Raw genomic sequence first — 27713 nt, forward strand, 5'->3', positions numbered from 1 at the left:
AGCCTCGTCCCGTGGGGCCGGGCGCCGGGGGCAGCAGGGCGCCGGTGCCGATTCGCGCCTCGGTCACCGAAACCCCGCTCGGGAGGGGCTTCCCCCGGCGGGGCACGGCGGGGCGGGGGCGCTGTGCCGCTCCGCCGCCCTGCACCCGCACCGGCACCGGCACCGGCACCGGCAGGGGCAGGGGCAGGGGAGCGCGCTGCCCGCTGCTCCTCGCGGGGCGGTGGGCGTGGCCGGGCGGGTCGCGGGCGCCCGCCGGGTTTACAAGTGTTGCGCACCCTTCGGAACCTCGCGCTGATTGGCGGGGGCCTTGCCAGTGACATCAGCCGGCTCACTTTCCATTGGCCGTCCCGTTGCTGGGACCGTAGGGCTTCCAGGGAAGCACTTAACCCGCTCGGCGCCGCGCGGCCTCGCCTCCCCCGGGCTGCCCCTCCCGCGGGCCTGCGGTCGGGGGTGCCGCCGGCTCGGCTCGGGGACCGGGAGCGGCTCCGACGACGGAGTGGGAAAACCGCGGCGCCCCCGCCCCCCTCCCGCGGCGGCGCCGCGGCGGCGCCGTTTTAAGCGGGCGCGGCGGGGCGCCCAGAGTAGCACGCGGCCTGGGGAGGGAGCACGGGGATTGGTGGGGCGGCCGCCCGGCGGACACACCCCCCATAGAAAAGGGGCGCTGTGAGTGGCGGGGGGAGAAGGTAAACAGAGCCGGCCGGCCCTGCCCGCTGACCAATCGGGGGGGCAGGAGGGGGCTCCGAACCTGACGTGATGGGACTCGGCGCGGCCGTCCCCGGGCAGGAGCACGCGGGCGGCGCGCGGCGCGGGGGGCGCGGGGCGGCGCGCGGTTTCCTCTCCCCCGGCCCCCGCGCCGGACCCGGGCCGGCAGCGCGGGTGGCGGGCGGCGCTCCCCCCCGGCGGCTGCGCGCCGCCCCCGGGGGGCGGCGGTGAGGGACCTGCCCGGCGCCCCGCTATTTATTTTTCCCCTCCCCGCCGCTCTTCGCCGCGCCTCAGAGACCCCGCGCCGCGGGCGGGCCATGGCTGGCGGCGGCGCGTCCGGCCCGGCGGGCGCGCACTGAGGGAGCCCGGAGCCCCTCGTCGTCGGGGCGCGGCCCGCACCATGTCGGCCGTCGCCTACGTGGACTTCGTGGCGGCGCAGTGCCTGGTCTCCATCTCCAACCGCTCCGCCGTGCCCGAGGCGGCGCGGCTGAAGGTGCCGGGCGAGGGGGAGGCGGCCCGGGAGCTGCGCGACCCCCGCGACGCCTGGAAGGACTACTGCGCCCTGCTGGCCATCGCCAAGAGCCTGCTGGAGCTGAACAAGTACCGGCCGCTACCCGCCCCCTCCGTCTGCAGCGACAGCGTGGAGAGCCCCGACGAGGACGCGGGCTCCGACAGCGACGCGGCCACCGAGCCGGGCTCCAGCCCGCCCCGCAGCCCGCCGCCGGGGCCGCCTCCCCGCCTGCGCGCCGCCGGGGCCGCCCCCAAGGGGAAGCTGGCGGCCGAGAAGCGGCATAAGTGCCCCTACAGCGGCTGCGGCAAGGTCTACGGCAAGTCCTCCCACCTCAAGGCGCACTACCGGGTGCACACAGGTCAGCGGCGGCGTCGGCGGGGGGAGGCAGGGAGGCGGCGAGCGCTTGTCCTCGGGTGAACCCGGCCGGCGGCGCGCCCGGCGCCCCCGCGCGTCTCCGCCGCCCTGCCTTCCCGTTTCGTTTTTTTTTTGGTTTTTTTTTTTTGTTTTTTTGTTTTTTTATTCCCCCTCCTTTTCGTTCCCCACACACGCACAGACCCCCAACACACGCACCCTGTTTTTTTCCTTTTTTTCCCTTCCCTCTCCTCCCCGCCGGCGTGCCGGACCGGCGCCCCGGGTCCGGCGGGAGCGGGTGGCCGCCCCGGGCGGGGCTGCGGCAGCGACTCCTGCCGCGCCCTACCCCGACCGGGGGCCCGCCCGTCCCCCGGGTAGCGGAGCAAACTTCGCGGGGCCGGGGCCGGGGGACGCCGAGACCGCTTGGGGCGGCGGTGAGGAAATCACTGGGCTGGCGGGAGTCGGGTTTTCCGCCGCTTTAGGCATGCGAGCGCCTGCACGGGGGCAGAATTTGGCACGTATCCCCGAAACGAGCCGGGGGGGGGGGGGGAGGGGGCAGGACAGCACCCCGCCGCGCTGCGGAGCTGCCCGCGCCCCGCTGCTGCTCCGGCCGTCGGAGACCGCGCTTCGCTCCCTCCGCCTTGGCAGAGCCTTTTCGGGGCCTCTCGTCGCGGCGGGGGAGCCGGACGGCCCGGGGCCGCGGGGCCGGAGCGGGGGGCGGCCGTGCCGCCGTCTGCCGCCGCGCCGCGCTTCGGGAAGGGGCGGTGGCGGCGTCTCCCTCGCACCGTCGTGCGCCACGCCTCTTGGTCTTGTTGGCACACCCCCCCTCCAGCGGGCTGGGGAGGGGGTAAACTTGAGAGGCATATCACTCAAAAACCGTCCAGACCGCCGCCGAGGACCCGGGTTACTCTCTGAACCCCGGCGCGGCTCCTCCGGCCGATGAGATTTGGGCGCCGGCCTCCGCTCTGCCTCGCTGTCCCCCGCGCTATCGGTTATCGCGACCCAGCTTTGCCGTCTTCCTCAAGGGCTTCGTTCATCAGGCTGCCTGCGCCCGGACCTCTGTCCTCGCCCGGGCGCTTCAGAGGGTGTGGCAACATGGAAATCTAGTGATAAAAAATACGTGCTGCAGCCATTCATACTTCCCCGGCTCTCCCTTAACCTCTAAGCGGACAGCAAGCATAGACTTTTCTGTTTGGGTGGTGGTTTGGTTTGGGTTTTTTTTAGCTGTCTAGTGCAGGTAGCTGAATAAAAACATTTACGTGTCTGAATTGCAATTGGGGTCACAGTGGAGCACACGAGGCTGCTTAAAAATTGCTCTAAATTAAAGGGTTGTGTGCGAGTATGGAAAGGAGCAGATCAAAGGAGGCAAGCGCTGCCAATGCTTGTTTCACGTGCTTCACATCTGTTCTGTAGATGCGTGTGATTCTCTGGATTTTGTCTGTTGGCAGTGGCGGTAAATGGTGAAGCACAAAACGGGTTTATCACCTGAGGAACGTACTGCGAGGCATTGCTGTAGTAGTGTGTCATAGCCTGGGGAGGGTACGGCCACATCTGAGCTCCGGCTAAGCTCCCCTTGCTCCGGCTGGCTCGTGTGCCTCGGTGTACGTGTGCTGCAGAGGAGGAGAGTCGGCGCTGCTTGCCTACCCGTGCCCTGCTGGCAGATCTGCTGGGTGCTTAGCTCGAGAGATCAGGGGGAGGAGGAGGAGGATTAGTGGATGTGGCTCAGCGGTGAGCTCTGCAGTTATACAGTTAAGACTGTCTCCATGAGCCGGGAAAGAGGGATGGCCGGTGGTGACCCTGTACTGACCTCGGGACCGGTGCCAAGGATTGTTGCGTTACCGGCTGACTGCAGCTCTGATGCTCTTTTGGAGGCTGAATGTAACTGATGCCCTGCGAAATGTTGGCTCATGAGTGACAAAGAAAATGCGTTAGCATCATTTCCACTTACTACCCCATGCTCAGATATCCACCCCTATATGGGAACCAAAATAGACATCGACTGGGATAGATAGCATTCTGGGTGATGACATGTAAATTAATGTACTGTACAACCCACATGGCTTGCTGTAATCAGTAGTGTTATAATAAGTAGCTCCTGAAGTGGCATGAGGTTTAGCGTGTGCTGCTCACAAGTGGGTGGCCTTCGCTCCAAGTATGAGATGTTTGACTCAGACGTGCTGATGTACTGTCACGGTAGTTCTGTGTGATTAAAACCGCAACAGACATCCAGCAGTAATGAACTTTCAGTGCTTCCTAATGTGAGCAGTTAATTGTAGCTATCTGAAATGCTAAACGATAGTGCTAGTGTTAATTATTTTTATAGACAGCAGAACAATTCCTTAGCAACAGTGGGATTCAATGGGACCTCTGGAGTTATTCCTAACTGCGTATTGCAGAGTGTTAACGCTCCATCCTTAGTACCGTTTTCTTCCCTTTTTCTTCAAATAATTTCTCTCTTGTGTATCTGAGCCTCTTGAATTGCTTTCTTCTACCTGCAGTTTCTCGTCAGGCCACCAACTGGGTTTCTTGCTGCTGTGTAGCCTTTAGTTGAAGTAGGTATGCAGCCACCAGTAGAAACTTCCTGGTCTTAAATTTTTAGTATTTAATTCCAGCCTCTCTGTCTTGGAAAAAGGCTTTACGATTTCCATTCATGCCCATGGGCTTGCTTGTAGCTACAGCTCTCTTTAATCACGGATACTAACCAAGCAAGTTGGAAAGCTCTGGATACTGCTGTGTGATGGTGGGAATCTAAAAACTCACCAGACCATCTTTGGCAAGCTAATGCAAAGCAAGAAATGAAGTACCAAATAAAGGTAGAGAAGAGTTGAGGACCAAAGACTTGATGCTCAGAGGTTAGAGGTCCGTATTTTATTAATGATTCTCTAAACTTGTTGGTTCAAAGGCATTCCATATTTCAGAGACTAAAAATATCTATGTAGCTGTTTGCTTGAAGTTTGGGCCTTTGATGACTCTAGTTCAATTTCCAGGAGACTGAAATTAGCCATCCATCAGAAATTGTCTTCTGCGTTGATCTTCACAGAAAAAGGTCAGTGGATAGCACTGCGCATCCTACTTCTGCGAACAGCCCCCTTGCTTGTGCCGCAAATCCCACTGAACTCAGGCTGACTTAGTAGAGCAGGGTTTGTAGGAGGAAGCCAAGAAAGTCTGAACTGTGCCCCTTCCCAGGGGGATAGTCCTTTCATTCCTTGCCAGGCCTCTGGTGTTTCTGCGATACGATCGGGCACTTCTTCATTCTGTCACATATGTGTACTTACAGTCAAAACGTATTAACTTGCAAAGGCCCGGGGATTCAAGGACAAGCATATCACTGAAACTGAGCTATTGTCTCCCCTCTCACTACTGTTCAAAACTAGCTTGGAATTTATTGTTTAAGTTCTGATGTCTTGAGCAGGAAGAGCATTACAGGTAAGGTTGTTTTGTGTGAGCTGTTTCCAGTAGTGTCTCTGAGGTGCATGGTGTGTGGTGTGGGAGAGAAGGAATGGCATTATCCTTGATGGCTTGCAAGCCCAAAGCTGTTTGTCTGGAAGGCAGGTGGACGGATAGCTCTACAATGTGACCATACTTTAGGTTTCCCCATCCCTTAGGGGATGGTGTTACGGGAGTACAGGACACATAAACTGCTGAAGTTTGGTGGTGGTGGGAGGGATTAGGAGTGGTGTGTCTGTGTGGGAGTCTTGAGCATTGAGATGGCGTGACCAGGTCTTGCAGACTTTCCCTTCAGAACACAAAAAAAGGCCTGGGTGTATTGGTAAGACGTGAGCAAGACCTAAGCCTTGGAAGTGGTGCAGAGGTCAGGAGAAGGCGAGGGACTCAACTGACCAAGAAGATGACAAGCAACAGCAGATATGCAGAGTTACCTTGAAAATGCACAGACTTCTCTAAATAGGTAGTTTTAGAGGTTTGGTTATTGCCAGTAATGTGTAGAGTTGTTATTAACCTCAAAGATGTTGGGGGGAGCAGCTTAACAGAGAGGGATGTGCAGGTCAGAGTGTTTCCAGCGAAAGCAAAGGCATACCAGAGGGGAAACAGGCAATCTCAGTCAGAAGGCTTGGGCAGGGAGCATGGAGCAAAGGGCAAGATACCAACAGGGAGAAACAAACTTTAAGGAATGTGTGTCTGCTGTGATGGTGTGAATAGAAGCCAGTTAAAGGGCATGTGGCTGCTGAGAGCAGAACCTCCTGGTCAGGAAACAGGGACAGAGAAGGTACCATAAAACTAGTTTGTGAGATGCCTCCTCATACAGGACCTGTAGGAGTTTGCTTGCCTGGGGAGGTAAATCCCAGGTGCTTCTCAATCCGTGGTACTTGATCACTATGTGATCGATGGGAGATTTGTGTCTGCATCAGGTACCCTTAATTAGGAGGTTAGACACACAAAAAGCAAAGGTGTAAAAAGTTCTTTCTTTTCAGCTAGGCTTTTCAGCCAACTGCATCATCATGTAGACCGGGTCCAGACGATACCAAGAATTTTGTTACATCAGTCAGCTGATGCACACTTGAGCTCTCCTGGCATTTGGCTCTCGATGATATTTGGTAGCAGGGCTGTAGGCAGAGACGCAGACCCATCAGTCACCAGTCTGCACAGTGAAGCTGAGGAGCATTTCTGGCAGAAAGGAAAGATAAGCACTGCAGCTGCCTGGTGCTGCCATCTAGGTATCATGGTGTCAATCCAGCCCCCGTATCAGTTTAGTTTTGACTGTGCTGCTTTGTTATTTGTGTTCTAGATTATCACTAGCTCAACGGACTGTACAGATGCTGATATGTTGACAATCCTCTGCTTGCTAGGAGCTTTTTGGGTATTTTGTGGGAGCATAATCTGAAATTTAGCATTTTAAGCCACTCTTATCCAGCTCATGCAATGTCACTTTGCCAGATCCTTTCAAATAAGACTGGGTAGCAGAAGGTGGATCCAGCAGGACATTTTTTGCTAAATTCAGACCTCCATATGAAATGCCCATTCTCAAGGGTTAATGCAAATGTGCAAATTGCTGGAGTTCTAATGGGCATGTTTCCAGTTCTCGGAGAAACATGGAAGCCTTGCCAACTGACTAAGGTAGGCAAAAAATCCTCAAGATTAAGTTCGATGTTGACTGGTTCCCAGTTGGTTTGGGGCTTTTTCCTGCTTAAAAAAAAACCAAACCCAAACAAACAACAACAAAAAAACCCACAACAAAACTTTCAGCAGCTGTATGTGTCACAGTAGGAAAGCACTCCAGAAAGGTTTGTGTATTAATTGAGTCAATGTGAAGAGCACACATAGGGCAAAAGCAGTGAGCAGGCATTACCCATAAGAGTGCAAGTGCTGTTTCCAGATGGATGTATTGAAAATGCAGCTTTGCCAAGTTCCTGCACACTGTTGTGCTGTGAAGACTGTGTGGTGGGTGTCACCTGCTTTTGTTAGCTTGTGTGTTGTGCAGCCCCATGTTAGGATCCCTGCGGGAACGGTCGTTCCTCTTTGTTGGCTGCTGTGCTGATGTGCACCAGGCTGCTGCTTGTGACCTTGCACAGCTCCCAGACCTGCAGCTGGAAGAGCAAGGATGGGTCAAGTTAAGATCAAACTGCCAGAGTCTGAAGTAGTGATGGCAAAGCACACTTAAGATGGTTTATTTGTGGTAGCGTAGTTCACCATCTATATTCCAGTAACAATGACTGTGAATAGCCTAAGAGCAGTCTATAAATACCTTAAACTTGAGGGAAGAGTCTGCAGAAACACTGGCTAATAAATTCATAGTGAAATAACAAAAATTATATTTCTGATTGCATGTAAAATTGCATTCCTCCTTCCCCTGTCAAGGCCTAGCAAGCACTTAATCATTCAGACAGGGCAGGAGCTTAAACCCAGTGCTCTTTGATCCCAGGTAACTGCCCTAGCACCAGGCTAGGAGTTGGTCTTTCTCCATTGCTTGGTTAATATTTAAGTATTACTGCAAAATGGAGGAAGTTCAAATGGAGATGAGATAGGAAAGGAGAAGAGGTAGGAACTTGTCTCAAGTACCCAAAAGTGCACTGCAGAGGGCACTCGTCTCAGCTGTGAAAGTGTAGATTTAACTCTCTGGTGAGGTGTGGAGTGGTCCTTCCTCTCCCAGGTACCTTCTCCAACTGATGTACACATATATATGAGGAGGCACAGCCCCCCCAAACAAAGCCTTTTATAAGGCATGCAGGGAGGGTTGTGCTTTGGCAGAGAAGCTGTAAGGGTATCCCTTGCATCTGATGCTGTGTCACATGGGGGTAACAGCATGTGACTGAGCCTTGCTGGGATTTAGGCTCCCAACAGCTCAGCAGTGGTGGGTTTTAGCAGGTGGGTTTTCATCTGGTCTTTTGAAAGGGACTCAAACACCTGCATGTGCAAGCAGCTGTTGAGTGTCGGTTTTGAGGATGTCAGAGCAGTCTAAGTGCTTGCTGAAAGCAGCATTTTGACACCGGAATAATCCTGTGGTGTTTAGTCCTGAGTGCTAGCAGAATGAACCCCTTGCTGCAACCCATCCATCCGTTGCCTATCCTGTAGGCAGTATTTGTTTGATCTGTTGCCAGGCCAGATGGCCATGGTTTAGGTGTCGCAGAAACCCCCATTTTAGGCACATGGTACCTACCATCCTCGCAGCTGGTCTCGCTCTCTGCGGTTTCGCACCAGCATCTGTACCTTGTGGTTGCCACGTGTTTTAATGATCTGATTTTGGAATATCTGAGGAGAGGAAGAGGAGTGTTCGAAAGGCCTCTGGTCTCTCCGCACTGAAGCGGATGCACAGATGTCTGTAAGATCTGTCTTCACCAGAATATCTTGCGTGTGGACGCTCGGTCAAAATCCAGTGTCCCACAGGAAATTGCTTGTTCAGGGTGTGTGGGGCAAGCAATGGATTGGGGGAAACAAGAGGGAGAGTCCTGAGATAGCAGGGATTCTGCAGCAAGGAAGATAGCCTGCCTTTTTTTTCCTCTCTTGCAATAAGCTGGACCAGATTCTTGACATCCACCTACAGAACCTGTCATACTTCAGGAGATACTGAAACACACAAGAGTGGTGGCTGAGTGGGATCACAGGGGGGGAAAAAAAAAAGAAAAATGCATATGATTGTCATCTCTAAGTCAAGGATTGTGGTTCAGGACCAGTTATTCTTAGGGTACCAAGATTTCTTCAGAAATTTTGAGCTCCAGCAGCCACAGAGGTATGGAAGGATCTTGGAAGATGAAGGTGTGGATTAGGTTCTCTCATTTGATCCATGCAGAGGTGATTATGCCCATCCTGTTTTGCTAAGTAATTTTGCTCTTGCCTCATGGCAAGAGATTTTGCTGTTGGAGCTTTCTGTATTTGTGTGCTTTGCCTTCTCCCTCTTTCCCATCACCTACTTCACGTTTCTGGCAGGAGGAGGGGTCAGCCTTGCTGCAGTTCAGTTGGGCCAGACTTTAGGGCGGGTGCCACAGGAGGTCCTGGCTAGCTGTGCCATGTCGGTGGCCAGGCAGAGAGTGGGAGCCGTGCACAAACACCACATCCCAGAAGTCAAACTCTGAACTATTCTCCAGTTTTGATAAAGTAGTTGCTGCTGTGAATGCCAGGCAGCACGGTCCTACCATGTGCTTGGTGGTCTCCTCTTTAATAACGTAGGTCAGTCACAGCTGTCTAATTAGGTGTCCATTCATGCAGCTGCAGCCACAGTCCATTTGGCTTTTTAATGTGTGAAGGAGTGTCATTGGCATTATTTGATAGCAAACTGTTCTGTGTTAGCTAGTACTGATGCCAGGCTCTGGACTCATGGCTGTGTCCAGCTTCACTTCTGTCAGTGAGGAAGACAGTGTAGGCCTAGCAAACTGTTCGTCTTGGCCAGACTTCCATACACACCAACAGCAATCTCTGAATGTCTTCTGTAAAGGCAGTGCTCAAGCAATTTTAGTAATTCACATAAAGTTAGTACTTCATTCCACCACAGAAGCTCAGTGTGCTCCAGTCCTAGTGCGTGTCATGTTACATGCGAAGAAAATTGCCCAAGTGTGTGATCATCAGCTTTTTCTTCAGCTTTTTTGAGTGCAGCCTCCCCCCTCCCAGAAAAAAAAAGTCACTCAGAACTTCTCTATCCCTTGTTTGTTCAACCAAACTGATCTTTGTTGAAGCCACCATGAACTGCAGGTCTGTACTTCAATCAACCACATCTGAAGCAGCATTTGGTAGTGAGAAGGCAGATGATGAATCAGGATACCGGTACTATTAACAAGTCTGCTAATGCCCACTCTGTACTTTTTTTTGAAAACCTTTCCTGCACAAGACTACAATGTGGGAAAATCTGGAATGTCCCTGGTTAGGGCAAAAAAGCTAAATAAGTTACCGTCTATTCAGAATAAAATGGAAGTGGAATAAAACAAAGTGGACCTGCCTCAGGTCTTACAAAGCAGCTTGGGTACAGAGTTTAGACTCACAGAGAAAGAAGAAACTAACCATTTGCAGTAGAGGGTGGGGTGGAGGAACAGAGAGGAAAGGTTAGGTGAAGCAAGAGAGCAAAGATCGAAAGGATTTGCAATGGTGTTTATATCCATATGGGGCTTAAAGCAAGCCCAGGCTGCAGGAGGTCTTTAGACTCCAGAGAAGACCTGTGAAGAGCTGCCATTAGCTTGTGCTCAGCATAAACCCTGTCCCCCACTACATTTCTGTGGCACATACAGGACAAAGAATGGGAATTCTGCAGATGCGCCTATTCCTATAACCTGTAAATCAGTTTGTTTCACTTGTTACTTCTGTAAGCTGCCCTGGATATATGTGTATCTTTGGGTTTTTTAAAGAGAATTATTGACATCTGTTGTGTTTAAATCTTGTCCCACATAGTTTTAAGGTACTGTGATACACTGTTGTTGTCCATTCCTTGCATCTCTTGGTGGAAATCCCATTTAAGGCATATCTTAAAATGTAAGTAGAATACTGCCACCAAAGGGAATGGTGTATAATAGCACCCTGTTTTGATAGTTCATTCTGCTCCTTTCAAGTTCTAGCATTACTACTCCGACAAGTAAGGGGGAAAAAAATCATATGGAAAAGATATTTCTTGACTGCGACATGACGCACAAATCCGTGTCTCCAGATGGAGGCAGCACTAGCTTGCATTGCAGCTCTGTGGGCCATTGCCTGCTGCCTGTGTGTGAGTTGCAAGACCTGTTTGCTCAGTGTACTCTTCTACAAACACCTCTGCTGCTTTAAAAAAATAGTGTGTCAAATGCAATCAGCAAATACAGTGACGGATGTTGCTGAGTGGACAATCACCACATGTCATCAGGCATCTCTGCCTTGCCTTAAAAGCCACCTGGACACACCCTCCACCCCTGCTCTACACCTGTTAAGTCCATGCCTGAAGCACCATCCCTCTAGGCTGGTGTCATCCCTTGCAGCTTTGTGACTGAGGGGAGCAGTGGGTCTTTCAGGCTCGTAGGCAACCCTCGAGGGCCTGGAAAAGCCTCCCTCCCCCTTGTCTCTCTGCTCTGAGAAGTCGGGAGTTTAATGTGTCCTGGTGACAGGGATTATGCCTGGCCTACTTTCATATGCACGCTTCCAAAGTGGCTGTGACAGCCTCCGCAGGCTGGTTATTGCTGCGGTGGTGGAGCTGTTCTCCACCACCGTACCTGGGGGCTTGGTGGTGGGCAATGGGTGCTGGTGGCAGCTCTCAGTGACCAAGGGAGCGTGGCTGCTCGTCGGCTCTGGCAGCGGTCTCTGCTCTATTCGCCGTTCCAGCCCACAGCAGCTCTGCCGTCACTAGCAGGGCATGCCTCCGCCATGCCAGGCTCCCCATGGCCTTCGGCACACTCCCCCCACCAAGCTCAGGGCTGGCTCCCTGGGGAGTGCGGTGCCAAACCTACACAAGGGATCCTCAGCGAGCCCTGCCTTTCCCCAGAGCTTTGCGGTTATGCTATGTAACCCTAAAAGCACTTTCCCCTGGCATGTGAAATGATTGTGCGGGGTGGCAATGGTGGAGGTCATGCTGCTCCCATCATGTTTCAGAGGGAATTCTGGTAACTAGCCTCCCTTTTGTCTTCCCATGTGCAATTCTGGAAGGGCGGGGGGGAAGCACGGTTTCTGCATGGGGCCGGGTTCAAAACACTGCTTTTAGGAACCCAGATTGGATACTACTGCACCTAAAATGTAGATGCTGCACCTCAAAGACTGCGGTCCTTGTTATCCAGCCGAGGCACCTCGCCTTCCTGTAGTAAACCTAGGTGCTTCTGTAGGCTGAAGTGCTGTCCTGAGGTAGATGGTTGGAAATGTGGCTTCTGAGGATGGGGCAGGATGCCTGAGCTGCTCCCACTGCTGTGGGGTGTAAGTGCCTGACATAGAGCCATATTCTAGATGCCTCCACACATGCAAGATGTATAGCACTTCTTCCATTTTCCCGGGGGGGAGCTAGAAAGCTGTTCTGCACCTCCCACTGCTGCCTGCTTCCAGGAGCTGTCACAGAAACCGTGAGATAGATAGCAAAAGAGCAGCGCAAGTGAAACGCGTGCCTGGGATGCCAAGGCCAGGCGCTGGGCAGGGCAAAGCCAGGGGAGGATGTGAGCACTGATGCGAGTGTTCTGTACAGCTCCTGGTGCCGCTCTGCCATGTAGCTGCGGTCGTAGCCTTCACGCCTGTGTGAGCCTACGTACCGTTTTAATTAATTTCTTTTATACAGGCAGTGGTTGTTCAGAAAGGCTTCCAACCATGTCTAAAAGCATACAGCAGGGAGCCAAGAAACTCGTTTATAAAAAAAAAAATAGCCCCGGGTCAGGATGGCACAGCTGTGCCCCCGCCAGGCTCAGGCACCAGGCTGGCTTGGCTCCCTCCGCATCCTTCTCCTCTGACCGAGGACCAGCATCGCCGCGAGATGAGGGAAGAAGGCACTGGGGAAGCAGGCGTCCTGCAGCTGCTCAAGGGGCTGCTGTAACCTGCACAGTCCTGCTTGTCCAGCTGCAGCTCTACTGCACGCAGGTTGGTCTGGGACAGAGCAGCCACCCTTCAGGGAGCACCATATCTTTAGGAGGCTAAACTGTGAAAATAGATGTGTTATTTAAGAGATGCTCACAAGGGCTTTCAGGGCCTCTGCCGTAGCTGCATCTCAGCTTCCCTGGTCTGTCCTCATCTTCCTTGGCCTTTTGGATGCCATCAGTCACTCCCCCCAGCCCCTCTCTCCTCCTTACAGCTGTGCTGTACTTTTGTCTGCTGGTTGCCCTCCTGGTGTCTGGGCTGTTCATTCAAGTGTTTAGCCTTTTGTCACTGCTGTTGTGTCTGGGGAGGACTCCAAGGCACACTTTCTTGTAAATGACTCCTTTTTTTGTGATCTGCAAATGTAAAGCAAGCTCGCCTGTTGTGCCAAACTTCACAGTACTGAGAAATACTGGAGTTCTTTAATTTCTTTCCAGCTCTTCCAAGCTGGAAAACTCCTGGGATACTTTTTGTATTTCATGGTTGACTATAAATAGCTGTCACATAGCTGTCATTTGTATTCCCTTCAGGAGACTCTTAAGAAAGAGAATTAAGGCATCAAACTGCAGCAATGCATGATGTCTGGGACTGAAAGCTTTCCTGTGAACTTACAACCCTTTGATTTCCATCTGTGCCATGGACTAGGGTCAGCCTTGCTGGTCAGGTGGTGTTGGTCTGTACCTGTGGGCAAAGCCCGTGCAACCCGCAGAGGTGAACTGCAGGGATGTGGGGTGCCAGGAGGAGCACACTTGAGTGCTGTTCAATCCTTACACCCTTGTTTTTAAAAGCAGAGGTGCGGTGTGGTTTAGGTTGAGGTGTGTGATTTGGTTCTTGACCATCATAGCAAACATTTATACCGATAGAGCTGTGAATAATGAAGTAGTTTTCCTGTCCTCAAATCAGCCATCTAAGGGGCCGAGGGGAGACCTATCGCTTCTGAAGCAGTTTGGATTTCTGGGGGAAGGGACAAGAGCAGGGCATGGGACTTCACTCTGCAGCCCCAGTGGTTTTGGTCTCTGTGTTTGCAGGCTGGAGTCTGCACTGTTCTCCCCAATCCTTCCCAGCTCGGTTCTCCCCAGGCTGGAATGACTTGTCCTAGGTGAAAGGGTTTTTTTTTCTGTGCTTTTCTAGTGGTTACAAATTATTTTATTCAGCAGAATGGAAGTGTCAGAGGAACCACGCTGGCAGTCCTTTCCCAAAGCGCTGTAGTGAGCCTGACATGAAAAACGCACAGGCACAGGCAGAGCTCATCTGTTGTTTTGACAGCTTCAGGGTCATGTAAGGTTCTGCATTGGAGTGCGAGTTCCGTGCGGTTGGAGGGGTTTTTGGCTTCTGCTGGAGGTGAGACTGAAACCTGATGAAGCAAGTCATCAACAACTCCACAGACGCTGGCACCGCGGCAGGAAACAAAAGCAGCTTTTTTCCCTCAGCAGCGTGTTCCCCGGCTCCTCGCAAAGCTGGTACGTGCCGGCCTGCACTACCCCCGCCCCTCTAAATCTCTCGTCTTCCTTTCCTCCCCACAGGCGAGCGACCATTCCCCTGCACATGGCCCGACTGCCTTAAAAAGTTCTCCCGCTCCGACGAGCTCACACGGCACTACCGAACCCACACGGGTGAGAAACAGTTTCGATGCCCTCTCTGCGAGAAGCGGTTCATGCGGAGCGACCACCTGACAAAGCACGCCCGCCGCCACACCGAGTTTCACCCCAGCATGATCAAGCGATCCAAAAAGTCCAGCTCCAGCAGCTCCTTGTGAAGGCAGGGCTGGCCCGGGGAGGGGAGAAGGGGGGGGCGAGCCGCGGCGAGGATGCAAGTAGCGGTGCCAGAGCATGAGCATCCGCTGTGGCGCCAGCTGTCCTCGCCGTCCGAAAGCACATGTAGCCAATGCTAAAATAATAATAATAATAATAATAATAAAAAAAAAAGTACTCGGTGCTCCCCTCCCCGTCCTCCACCTCCCCACCCTGTGCTGGGAGCAGCGGTCTGGAGCAAGTGGCCTGCGGGGTGAGAGGAGGGATGGCCAGCAGAGGAGGCAACTACCTCCTCTAATGCAAAGCATTGATGCTGGTGTACATACGTCTGACTGAGTGGTCTGGCCTGTGCCACCACAGTAGCGTGACCCCAAGGTCTTTGTGATTGCTGTGTCATGAACATGTTTTGTTGAACAGTGTAACGCTGCTTGTATTTAGTTTGTTGAGTAAAACCGCTTTCAAGTCACATAAATAACTCTCAGATAAAAACTCCATAGCACATTGTAGAAGTGGGTTTACTTCTGTCTCAGAACAATCCTGCATTTAAAGAGACTGTTAAGAGAAGCATTATATATGTTACTAATAGCATCTGATTGATATACTGAGATAAGACGAATTTATACTCAAGAAGGCCCATTAAAGTAAATGGGTCTTTTTAATTTTTCTTTGTATTAACTATACTTTTGCATATAAGCTGCACTTTTCCAGTAAAAACATGTATAATTCAAGAAGATAGTTCAAGCAAAAAAAAAAAACCCACAACAGCTCAGTAATTTTCTGACCGTATGTGTATTTAGCTTTGTTATTCACTTAACCTGGAAAAATACAAGTCAGCCTAGATAATGTGGCAGGGGCGTGGGAGCAGAAGCATACATCTCTCAGTTGATCCTATACTTTTAATTTGTCCATAAATACAGTACTGTACTATAGAAATGCCACTAACAGTGCTTTATTCTGCTGTGTTTTGTTTGAGTGGATGCATAACAGCAGCTACCACCTTTGTAAACTGCTGCTTTTTAAAAGGCTTTTTCTCTTCCTGCACTTGCCTTAAAGATTTATTCTCTTCATACCCTTGCCTAACTCCTGCGGAGTCCTGTGGGAGTTGTGTGTGCTTATGGAGAGAGTAGACCTTTCCTTAAGAGCGCTTTGCTAATGGAAACAGCTGAAATTATTGTAAGGAGCACTTCAGAAGGGTTCCTGTATCTCTGGATTGCTGTTTCTGTAGAGTATGAGGGAAAACCATGAGCTAGTTGGAGATACAGCATGCAAGGTGTGTCCTAATACTCCTTACGACATAAGCTTCTCTTGGTACTTTGCGTTGTACCTGTGTCATGCATGGCACGTCAAACACTGATAAAGGCAATATTTCTTTTATTTTAAAGCTATTTTTTGCTCTTTAAGAGGAGCAAAAAGGTCAGTGAAGGAAAACTTTCAGTTGTGGTCATTAGCTGAGTATTTCCCTTTTTTTGTGTGTGTTACAAGCATGAACTGTAAGAGGTTATCAGTGATTTTTTTTTTTTCCCCCTCCCCAGCTGCATAAAGGGGGGTGGAATTCTGTTTACACGTTGTATTTTCCAGAAACATTCTTCTCCTGTTTGGTTTTTATCCCTTCCTCCAGAAGAGGAGGGCCAAATTCATCTCGTGAGTAATCACACTGAAACCCAAAGCGTTTCCACTGCAGATGAATTTAGGTTGTCTTGTAAAATTCTGTACATAAAAAAATCTTGTTAGTACACCTGCAGTTAAAGTATCTTATTGTTTTACCTGATAAAAAGCTTGCTTCCTAGAAACAAATGTTAAAATAATAAACTCAGTAGAGTGTTTTCTTCTACAGTTGTATAAGGCTTTCAGCATTAGAAATCAGTTTGCATATAGTGTTTTTCCCTGTGTAGTTCATGATAAGTTCCGTCTATGTGAAGAGAACTCCTTTTGAGGCATTGGGGATATTGAGCAGTCTGTGGAGTAAAAAGGGATGTGTTTTCTTCAGTGAAGACATCAGGAAACCAAGCACACTTTCTACCTCTGTTTCAGCTTTTTGAAACATTTATTTTAGAAACCAAACTTTAATTTCTGGTGTCCAAATTGAGTCGTACGGACATACGTTCTTCCTAATAAAAATAGGTAGCCTCAGTATTTCTATTGACGTAGAAATACAGAAATTGTTCTGCTTACCAGTACTGTTAATGCTGCCTTGTTGAGTGGGGTCAGGGCCACGTCTAGCCCGGTGAGATTCAAAGGTGCATGCACATTCATCTTCATTCTTCTCTGTGAAGACCACACAAAATTTGAATCTGTCCTGCAGTCTGGATTGTTGCCATTTTGTAGGACAAATGCAGCACTTGGAAAATTAAGGCCTGATCCTGTGAAATACAAGACACATCTTATCAACCACAGTGGGAAGCCACAGCTGATAAGCAGCTTCTAAATCAGTACATAGATGTTTTGGTCACTTAGCTACCAGGATTAACCGATACATGGAAGTAAATGGCCAGATTTATGGTTTCCACCTCGCGCATTTGGGGTAGAATGCACATTTGAAGAAATGTCGGTGTTCCTGCATAGTCTGAAAGCACCAACAGGCAGGGGGTACTTTGGTCCATGGGACAAAGGGACATACAGGCGTGTGTCATCATTGGGTGCGACAAGATCCCGTCTCTGAAAAAAATCTTTCTAAAGAGTAACCCATTCGCTGTAACATATGCTGTATTTCAGCATTGGACAGAGGGGATTAATGAGATTTATTAACCACTAACAGAATACATTGGGAATAATCAGGTTTGGAGATTCTGTTTTACTGTTTTGTTCATTGGGGTTCGGGGGGGGGGGGGGGGTTCTTTTAGTAAAAGCAAACAGCGGCTCTAACACATAAACTGCAGGTTAGTTCTTTGGATCTTGAAGTTAAGTTTTGAAGAGTGTTGCAAGTGTTGGAAAAGAAAATGAAAAACAGGTTCTCTAATACCGTATGTACTTGTACTATTTTCGAAATACTTAATAGCGCTGAAGTTAGGACAGCTCTCCTTGGTTAAGAAAGCCCATTACTATAGAGACGTCATGGCTTTAAAGGTATAGCTATACCACATACTTCTTTTTTGAACAGTTTTTCATGACCTGTATTACAGATCTGTTTTCAGTTTGCAGATGGACTTAGCCCAGCGTACACCAGACTGGACACATACTTCAAAATGCTGTTTTACAGACTAGCTATCTGTAACACTGTAAAATACCAACTTCCAACAGTTTAATCAGTTTTATTTTTGTACAGTATTCGTATCCTTTATAAGTTATTTTGCTGTCCTGTTTTGTAAATCACATGAAATTGTAAAAAAAATAAAAGGAAAAAAAAAAGTAGGCGTAGATGTTTTTGTACATATGTATATATATATATTGTCCAAATAAAGAAAAAAGGAACAAAAAACCCCCACCACATGTTGTTTTGAATGACTGGAGTCAAGCAGTGGTCACAGAAACCAGTCTGAATAAAAATGAAAAGAATACTGCTGCACGTGATGAAATCCATGAGTTTGAGTGGTGTACGAATCAGCTTCAAAGGTCTTGGTGTGGCTAGTCATTATTTAGCTTGGGTCTCTCCTTTTCCCAAGTGTTTTCCCAGGTGTTGCTTCTGCTGATACTGCAAGGAGACAGAGACACAACTTGCAGCGGGGGAAGAGTGTCCCTTCGCCAGCATGCTCCAGCTCCCAGAAGTCTCTCTCCCGTTGCTTAGTGGCTTTTGAGCCCAGACTGGTGCTCTCCCCCACACCGTGCAGTGGCTTCACAAGCTAATGGTGCTTCAGCCTGCACAGCACACAGTGCCTTGAGATTTCCATGGGTTTCAAAGTGGTTGCTGGTGTTAAGGAGAAAAAATACAAACATCCCCTCCGCCTCTGAAGGACGGAAAGGCAAGGAACTCTGCTAAAAAGCTCACAGACATTTACGGTCACTGATGTTACAGTTGCTATAAGCAACTACTTACACAAACTAACTTAACCTGGTATGTAGGAACGCTGCTAGGGTGTGACGTCCAGGTGAGACCCTGGACCCAAGCGAATGTATAATCCTCCAGCGATCGATGCAGGCAGAGCTGGAGGGGTGAAAAAGTGTGCCACCTGCAACAAAACTTGTAAGCAGCCTGCAGATACAGTGTGAGGCTGAGCTGGAGTTGTTTGTCTTTGGGTTGGATGGCCAAAGGACAGATAAAACAAACTCAGCATAGGGTTTTCTTTTTTTAGCTTGTCATTGATTTTAGGAATAAGGGACACGGCTGTGGCGTTGGCCTCATTTCCCTGCAATCCCATCAAAAATAACTTCCCATAAATTTATCATTCTTCACCTTAAACCCTTTAATATTTGTCTGTAGTGCTCTTAATTGGAACAGCTACCAAAATCTTCCTAGTGTAGAGAGGGCCTTAGCCTTAGGAGGGTGTTTCCATCCATTGAGATCTAATACACCCTACAAAATAGTCTTGCCAGGATTGATGTAAATTTTGGGTGGAATAGATAAGACATGCGAAGACTGGGTGCATCCCACTGGATGCTGGCAGACTTCAACAGTGACATGGGGAAGCGTGACCCTGAACATAGACCAAGTGATTCAGAGAGCACAATTTCTGCAAGGTGAATTTTCATTTCACCTGCCTGATGATGACAGAAGAAAGGAAATGTGCCAGAAAATGCCAGGGAAGTCCAGTTAAATGCCTGCAGTGGTTCAGAAAGCCACATGAAAGGGCAGCTTTCTGAACCTGCCTGCTAGGGTGGCTAGAATGACTTTCACTTACATGGGAGTCTAAAACAGTGTTCAGTACTCTTTCAGGGCTAAGAAGTCAATGAGGTTTCCTTTCTGCATCAAAGCTCCCTAACAACTGCTACTTTCTCAACAGTTTTTGCTTTGGAAACAAAAATCTCTTCCAGGTAGAGCTCCTCGCACCTGCCAGCACATCTGACAGGTTACATCAATAACTTAATGCAAAGGCGCAATTGTCAGAACAATGTACTTACCCAAGTCCTCTTTAAGGTACTGCCTTAAAGCAGGGGAAGCTTTCCCAATGGCAAGAATTTTGCAGCTACCATGCTTTCAGTGCCATGCTCTCCTCAACTGAGAAACTCCATCTTTCTTAAAATACCTCCCAATTGCTTTCAGCTTGTATTTTTGAAGCTGCTACAACTGTTGCTGTTTTTTACTGGCTTGTGGCCCCCAGTTGACAACTGATAAACATTCTATTGCTGTTCATATCAAAAGCCATCAGTCTCTGTTTCGGTGTTGTCTGTTGCCTCTTAGGCTGTGTAATGCTGATCAAAGCAACACCTGGATGTCTGCACAGCTGAACACAAGGCAAAAAGGAAATGGAGCATGTAAACCACTGGACTAGGAGAATCACTGAGCAGATAAGGACAGCTTACCACCCCAAGATCCAAGAAAGCCCTGTGGGAATTCAGAACACACAGAGAAAGAAACCAAAGAGCACAGACAGTATCTGCCAGGAGCTCTCCTGGCATTTTGCTAAAAAGGTGCACAGAAAGTCTTGGGTTTTCCAAATGGCCTTTTCTTCCTTTTCTGGCTAAGAAAGGCAGCAGCAGAAGTTTCAGGAGACACGGGTTTAAGTTATATCAGAGCTCCATGGAGAGACCACATATAGTGGTTTGGGCCCTTTGGCTGTCAACCACTGCTTCAGTGGCCTTGAACAGCGTTTCCAAGCAGAAAAGACTTTTGAGAGCCTGTGAAAACCCACGCATAACTGCTTTTGTCAAAAAACGCAAGGCCAGGGAAAACCCACAATTGTATTATTAGTCTATGTCTGTGGAAAGACAACCCAGGTCTTCTCTAGAAGCTAAGCTACATTCAGCTCTTATGTCCAATGAACCATTTTTCTGAGTGGTACAGGGGTATCATTTTTTAACTGAAGCATTTAAAAGGGAACAGCCTTACTGTAAACTCCTTTAAACCAAAATAAAGAAGATTCTCCCAATATAACATACTCCCAATAATTTTTCATGACCATACTGATTTTTGACATATTGGTGCTTGAGGGACTGCATACAGACTGGAGACTGTACCAGTTTAATTATACTGGGATCAAACCAGTACATTTTATACAGCAAAGTGTATTTTAAATACTACAAAAGTTCTGACCAAAGAAATCGTTCATGAACAGCACAGTTAGGCTCAGAAGCAGACACAAAGTGGATCCAGATTCCTCAGCTGCTGGGGCCCATAGAAAATGATAACATCAGTGGCTTTTCACCTGAACGGACCTTCAAGCATCATTGCAACAGCTCAGAGTGGGGCTGATACTGTTGGTGGTGTCTAGAGGGAGTCCCTTCTTGATCATCTGCTTTGAATTTATTCTGTCTTCGTAATTCTTCAGGAAAACAACAACAAAACCAAACAAAAAAACCCCAAACAACAAAATCTTTGCTGTCTGTGAAAAAGCTATTGCATGACCCAAAATGAGGTAAACCTATGTTGGCAGGTTGCAGTCAAGATCAAGCAGCATAATGTTCACAGTCTGCAGCTTTAGTTACAAACTAGAGAAGGGGGAACTGGAGACTTTTTCCCTTTAAATTACATGATCCCAATTACCTAAAAGCATGTATTCACTTTGAGCCATCCATGTTGCATGTTACCTGTGCCATCTGCTTTCTCTTCTTTTCCAAGGCTCCTTGATATCTTCTGCCACCATCTTGTCAGTTATCATCTGTTCCCTCTGTCTTTCTTCTAGCAAAACCAGCTTTGTCCGCTACTGCGCATGGATCCTTATCCCCAACAAAGTGAATTTTGACATTCCTTTCCAGATTATTTGCCATGTTCTCATCTCCATGCTTCCCAAAGGGGTTGTTGGTCTGTGTGCAGATGCCTTGCTCTTCTGTGAACACACAGTGGGCGTATTTGCCAAGATTTCATGTAGTTTCAGGTGCAACAGCTGATCGAAATAGTTTGCAATACTAAATGCTAGATAATGACATGCATAATGTCATGTTTTGAGACAAGCATGCACTGTTGTGGGTTAACCCTGGGCAGCAGCTCAGCCCCAGACAGCCATTTGCTCACTCTCCCCCAGTGGGGTGGGTCGGAGAATCAGAAGGGTAAAAGTGAGAAAGCTCCTGGGTTGAGATAAAGACAGTTTAACAGGTAAAGCAAAAGCCGTGTGCACAAGCAAGGCAAAACAAGGAATTCATTCACCACTTCAAATCAGCAGGCAGGTGTTCAGCCAACTCCAGGAAAGCGGGGCTCCACCACAGATAGCAGTTTCTTGGGAAAACCTAACTCCAAATGTCCCCCCTTCCTCCTTCTTCCCCAGCTTTACTGCTGAGCATGATGTCATATGCCATGGGATATCCCTTTGGTCAGTTGGGGTCAGCTGTCCCAGCTGTGTCCCCTCCCAGCTTCTTATAAACTTCTTGTGCTGGTGGGGCAGCGTGAGAAACACGAGAGGCCTTGATGCTGTGCAAGCCCTGCTCAGCAAAAGCTGAAACATCCCTGTTACCAAGAGTGTTCTGGTCACAAACTCAGAACGTAGCCCCATACAAGCTACTATGAAGAAAATTTACTCTGTGCCAGCCAAAACCAGTACAACTGTCAAAAACCCCATTGACTTAATCGGGGTAACAGATTAACAGAAGGAAGACTGGACAACTGGGGATTTACTTCTAGAGCAACTGGGGGGCAGAATAATAGTGGAGAAAAGCTGGTGGAAAGCACAGAGATGGGAATTTCTGGCAGGGAGTTGTGCCATTGGGAAAGAGCTGAGCCACAGGAGAGGATGTCGGCAGGCAGGCTGCTTACTGCTGGGTATCCCCTCTTTTACCTTCTGCCTCTGCTGTTGCTACTTGCCTTTGTTTTTCCATGTTTTCCCTGCTGGCTTTCAACACTGCCACAGTGGTGCCTGAAAAGCTTTCAATGGCTAAACACATCTGGTTCCTGCACTCATCTCCCCTCTTTCCATTCAACAGTTCAGGCTTGTCAATGGCTAAAGTTAGCACTGAAGCAAAACGAAGTGTAGTAACTACTAAATCACTCCCTGCATATAAAACACTGCCTTTCATGCAGGCTGTCCTAATACACAAAGGACAGCTGGATCACTGAGCCTCATAGGAGAAGCATGGCCCTTGGCAAGCCTAGTCTGTGAGTGCAACAGCAAAGAAACATTCCTGTGGTTTTCAGATGTTCAGGCTGAGACAGGGGAAGGATTTTTATTGGAGCAGAGGTGGATTTAATTCTCTTCCCCACCTCCTTCCTCTCCAAATGATGATGCGCTGAATCCCAGTTTTATTCTTAATTAGCAAGTTACTGGGAATAAAATGCCTCTGTAACAAAAAGTTCTAGGAAAATTTATTTTGGATGGCGCTTCAGTGAGTCAGAACTGAAGAGAGTAATTCTAGCTCAGAGTTATTTACAGTTAAGCTAGAGTGCCAAGGTTCCTCATGCTTCCCGTGATGTAGCTCTCTTGCTGCACCTCCTGTCAGATATTGTGCCAATCAAATCAGAAGAAACTACAGTGCACCTTTCAAGAAGGCAGCCAAATAAAGACAGGAGAGAGGACAGGGAAATGATGCATGTAACATCAAAACAAATTTCATAAAATTACAATACATTTTGATGTAGTTACTAGGTATTGCTTCACCTCAGTGTGGTACTCCTTTCCCAGCACGTGTGGTGTTGAAGGTTGTGGGGTGCAGGGACAAGAGAAGGAATTTTGCACTGTGCGGGACTATCCCTTAGCCAGCCCCTGGGGACAGCCACAGGACACCTGCTCAATTAGCAAACACTGAGCATCTTGAATTACAGATCTCCTCCTCACATCTCCTTTCCTCCTCCAGGTAAACCCTACTATCCAAAGCCTAAGCACAGACAGCATGGACAGTATCAGACAACATGTTAATGTTACTCAAGTTACGCAAGTGTTTGTAAAATAGAACAGACAGACAAATTTCACATCTTGTGTATCTGTTCTCTAACATTTTGCTTTCAGGAAGACATTATGGAATGGCATGGGAACTGGGCAAGGAAGGTGAATATTAAGGCCTATGACTGAGTGGCCTTGCTAAGCGAACAAGCAGTAAGTGCAGGAAAAACCCCAAGTTAGTTTCCACAATCCATAAGAAGCACTGTTTGAAGATGGTCCAGAAGCTTCTAGGAAGTGAGGACCAGCCAGAGAGCTTAATAACAAGGGAGAAGGCATCTTGGCATGAACCATACACAAAAGCCTCCAGTAGTGCTAACTCCAAGTAAAACTTGCCATCAGGCCTGGAGCAGGTGCCTATCCTGGCCTCTAAAGCGCACTTACCACTCTTTTCAGTAAGCACCCTGCAGCCCAGACCAGCTCTGTACGTCTCACCATCTCTCACTAACTCCAAAGCCTGGAGAATAGCTGTTCGCAGCCAGCCACAGCCTAAACCGGCCTCATTTATTTTTCTTCCAATAAAAGCCTACCCCCATTTTTAAAAAGGTATAAAGGAGGACCCTGGGAAGTACTGACCTGTCAGCCTCACCTCTGCGCCTGGGAAGATCGTGGAGCAGATCCTCCTAGAAGCTCTGCTTAGGGCACATGGTGGACAGGTAGGTGATTCGGAACAGCCAGCATGGCTTCACCAAGGGCAAGTCCTGCCTGACCAACCTAGTGGCCTTCTATGATGGAGTGGCTGCATCAGTGGACAAGGGAAGAACTACAGATGTCATCCATCTGGGCTTCTGCAAGGCTTTTGACACAGTCACCCGCAAGATCCTTCTCTCTAAGTTGGAGAGATACGAGTTCAATGGGTGGACTGTTCAGTGGATAAGGAACTGGCTGGATGGTCGCATCCAGCAGGTAGTGGTCAATGGCTCCATGTCCAGATGGAAACGGGTGATGAGTGGTGTCCTGCAGGGGTCCATGCTGGGACCAGTGTTGTTTAATATCTTCATCAATGATATAGACAGTGCGATTGAGTGCACCCTCAGCAAGTTTGCAGATGACACCAAGCTGAATGGCACAGTCAACTCGCCTGAGGGACGGGATGCCATCCAAAGGGACCTGGACAGGCTGGAGAGGTGGGCCCAGGTGAACCTCATGAGGTTCAACAAGGCCAAGTGCAAAGACCTGCACTTGAGCCGGGGCAATCCTCGTAATCAAAACAAGCTGAGGGATGATGTGATAGAGAGCAGCCCTGCTGAGAAGGACTTGGGGGTACTGGTGGATGAAAAGCAGGACATGAGCCACCAATGCGCAACTGCAGCCCAGAAGGCCAATGGCATCCTGGGCTGCATCAAGAGAAGTGTGGCCAGCAGGTCGAGGGAGGTGATTCTCCCCCTCTACCCTGCTCTTGGTGAGACCCCACCTGCAGTGCTGTGTCCAGCTCTGGAGCCCTCAATAGAAGAAGGACTGGAGCTGTTGGAACAGGTCCAGAGGAGGGCCACAAAGATGATCAGAGGGCTGGAGCACCTCCTCTACAAGGACAGGCTGAGAGAGTTGGGGTTGTTCAGCCTGGAGAAGAGAAGGCCCCAGGGGGACCTTACAGAGACCTTCCAGTGCCTGAGGGGGGCCTACAGGAAAGCTGGGTAGCGACTGTTTACAAGGGCACGTAGTGACAGGACGAGGGACAGTGGTTTTAAACTAGAAAGAGGTAGATTTAGATCGGATATTAGGAAGTTCTTTACCATAAGGGTGGTAAAGCACTGGAACAGGTTGCCCAGAGAGGTGGTGGAGGCCCCATCCCTGGAGACCTTCAAGGTCAGGCTTGATGGGGCTCTGAGCAACCTGACCTAATTAGAGATGTCCCTGCTCACCGCAGGGGGGTTGGACTAGATGACCTTTAGAGGTCCCTTCCAGCCCAATGCATTCTATGATTCTGCGATTCCTATAAGCATGTTAAAAGCACCACAGTTGTGCAAGGGTCCCTCCCCATTCTAGCTTGCTGCTTCATCTGACTCAGCAGTCTCTCCTAGTTAACAATAATGTACAAGCCCGAGTGCCACTTACAGTCATAAATACAGTAAAAGGTGATTTGTAAGTGCTTTTCAGTATTTGGTTTTTCAAGATCGTTTTATTTCTCACAGTCACAATTTCCATGCTGCTTCACTCTCTGTCTCAATTGGTAAGCAGACACAGATGTTTGTCAGAACTGCAGACGGTGGTGGAAGAGGATCTTTGCCATACTCTTCAGCTGGTCTAAACAACAGGGAAATGTACCTATTTTTGGAGAAAGCTTAATTTATACTTCAGCTGTCAGGACTATTTGAGGTATTTCCACTTCTACATTTTGAGAGGTCCTGTCTAGTCAGCAGGAAAAGTTGGATACTACATATATATATTTAACCTAAACTTTCCCACTCATCTCCACCCCCCCACCTCCCCCCCCCCCGCCAAGTTACACTGAAATTAACTGCAGGGATTTTTACAGCAAGACAAGGGACAAGAGTCCCTGAGGAGCCGATAGCAGTAGCAAAGCATGAGCAACACCAAAAGAGCCAGCAGCACAGAAGGGCCCTTTACAGGGGTAAGGAATGCTAAATAATGCTGTAGCTGCACTAAGTGACAGCAGGGATTTTCATGGCTGAATACACCATCCCGTTTAAAAGACTTCCTTTTAAGCCAGAAGGTCTCTGTATGTGGATGGGATACACCTGTCACACGGTTTAGCAGGTTACTAACCGGAACAGGCGTATGGGCAGCACACAGCCATGTTGTATAGCCCACCTACAAAAAACAATGGCTGTTTTTACATACAAAGTTGGTTTTATGGTTCTTTTTTAAAGGCTTTAGCTAGCAGAGCTGCTGGATAGTGAAGCGCTCTTCAGCAACGTGACAGCGGTTCAGTTTTGCAGTGCATTACAGCGTCTGGGGCAAGTTAATACAAATGACAGCATCATATTAAGATTGTAACCAGATGGGTCAAAAGGAGGACCTCTGGTCAATAGCTGACAGACCTCCAAGGAAAAGGCAAACACCCACAAGCCAGTCATCCTGTTCACTCATGCAGGGTGGCAGGCATGTATCCAGAAGACATAATTTGAGACAGAATCTGAAGCACCATCCTCTTGAAATAAGTCAGACATTTCATACCTCAGCCTGAAACACGAGAAAGGAACTGAACTCTAGGAAGAAATCCCACAAAGTTCTAAGATGACAGCATTAAGAATAGATAGGGAGTGCTGTCTAGCTGTAGAACTGAGCCTTAACACATGCTCATGTAAGTAGCTTCACTTAGACACTGAAAACAAACTGTACTTTTCATATAGTGATCCTCTGAGACTAAACAGCATGTATGTTTTTCCATTCAATTAAACAAAAAAAATTAAGCTTTAAAGTCCAGGGTTATGAGAAGCCAAGTACTTCAAAGATCAGAGAACACATTTAAAACCCAGATCTTGCAATACAGTGGACAGACAGGCCTGTAGCCTCAATTAAGTTGAGGAGAGTCTGCTAGCCCACTCAATCCCTGGACTACAGCCCAAGTTTCCACCCACTTTTAGTTCTTCTGTCAAATATTTGTGTACGGACACTAATCTTCATGGAACTTACTCCAGGAACTCATTTCACAGTCAGGCAGAGCTCCATTGATCAACAGTGGCCTGTGATATAAGAATGCATATTTCCCTATTCCCTTAAAGGCTTGTCTATTCAAAGCAAGAATTACAGTACTTAACTTTTAATACCCAACACCTTTCAGATCCCAGCTTGTACTCTGCAGTGGGTTATTTCTCACATTCTCACGTAAAAAGCCTGACACACCAATTCCATTGCCAAAGTTAATCGACAGGCTGCTGTTAAGAAAAACTCCCACTCAAAATCAAGTGGACACCAAATTTTGTCTAAAATTTATACTGAAGGCTACTCCCCCATGAAAACAAGCATAGTGTGTATTTTCAGACAGTGTCCTGGGACTCAATCATTTTTATGTACATTTTACATACCAGTCAGTTTCCACTTCTTTACAAATCATACTCTTCACAATTCAGTAATAAGTTTAATTATTATGTTTTAAATAGTTAACTAAATAACCAGGACTTTATTTTAGGTATTCAGCATTCTGTTAATAACATCTACTTTCAAATGCTTAATAGCTATGGCCAAAAACCCACTGATAAATTTTATGGCTGTTGAAAAGCCATGGCACATACAATCACTCCAATGCAGCTGAACCCTTGCAAAAAGGCTGCTGTTTTTAATTTACATATGAAATCAGCAGGACTATTTTCTCCATCTATCACAAAAAACATATCAAGTTTTACTTAAAAAAAACCAACAAAAAGTTATATATTGCTTAATTTTACTTCTGCAAGCCAAGTAGCTCATTGTTTCAAAAACACCTGGCTCTTTATCAGTCTCCTTGCTGAGAGAGACTTGCTAGAAAAATAAAGAGTTATCCTTCCAGGAATACAAAACGGAACATTAGCTCAAAAATAATAAATAACAATAATAAAGTCTATAACAATAGTATATTCTTTACATTAACTTCAGGTACATTTTCACAAAGCA

The 27713-nt window shown here is 48.5% G+C and overlaps 1 protein-coding gene across 1 annotated transcript; it reads left to right on the forward strand.

The window, feature by feature from the left end:
* Positions 1 to 1102: 1102 nt before the first annotated feature.
* Positions 1103 to 14270, forward strand: KLF9 (KLF transcription factor 9). Its single transcript, XM_086479993.1, has 2 exons — positions 1103 to 1571; positions 14038 to 14270. Exons 1-2 carry the CDS (start codon positions 1103 to 1105, stop codon positions 14268 to 14270), a joined length of 702 nt encoding a protein of 233 aa, XP_086336119.1.
* Positions 14271 to 27713: the final 13443 nt, after the last annotated feature.

The sequence above is a fragment of the Leptosomus discolor genome, chromosome Z (assembly GCF_034619465.1).
Source record: "Leptosomus discolor isolate bLepDis1 chromosome Z, bLepDis1.hap2, whole genome shotgun sequence".
Lineage (NCBI taxonomy): Eukaryota > Metazoa > Chordata > Aves > Leptosomiformes > Leptosomidae > Leptosomus > Leptosomus discolor.

Coding starts and splice junctions, on each gene's coding strand:
- KLF9 (XM_086479993.1), top strand. CDS start 1,103: ATGTCGGCCGTCGCCTACGTGGACTTCGTGGCGGCGCAGTGCCTGGTC. Junction 1,572..14,037: donor GCACTACCGGGTGCACACAG/GTCAGCGGCGGC, acceptor TCCTCCCCACAG/GCGAGCGACCATTCCCCTGC.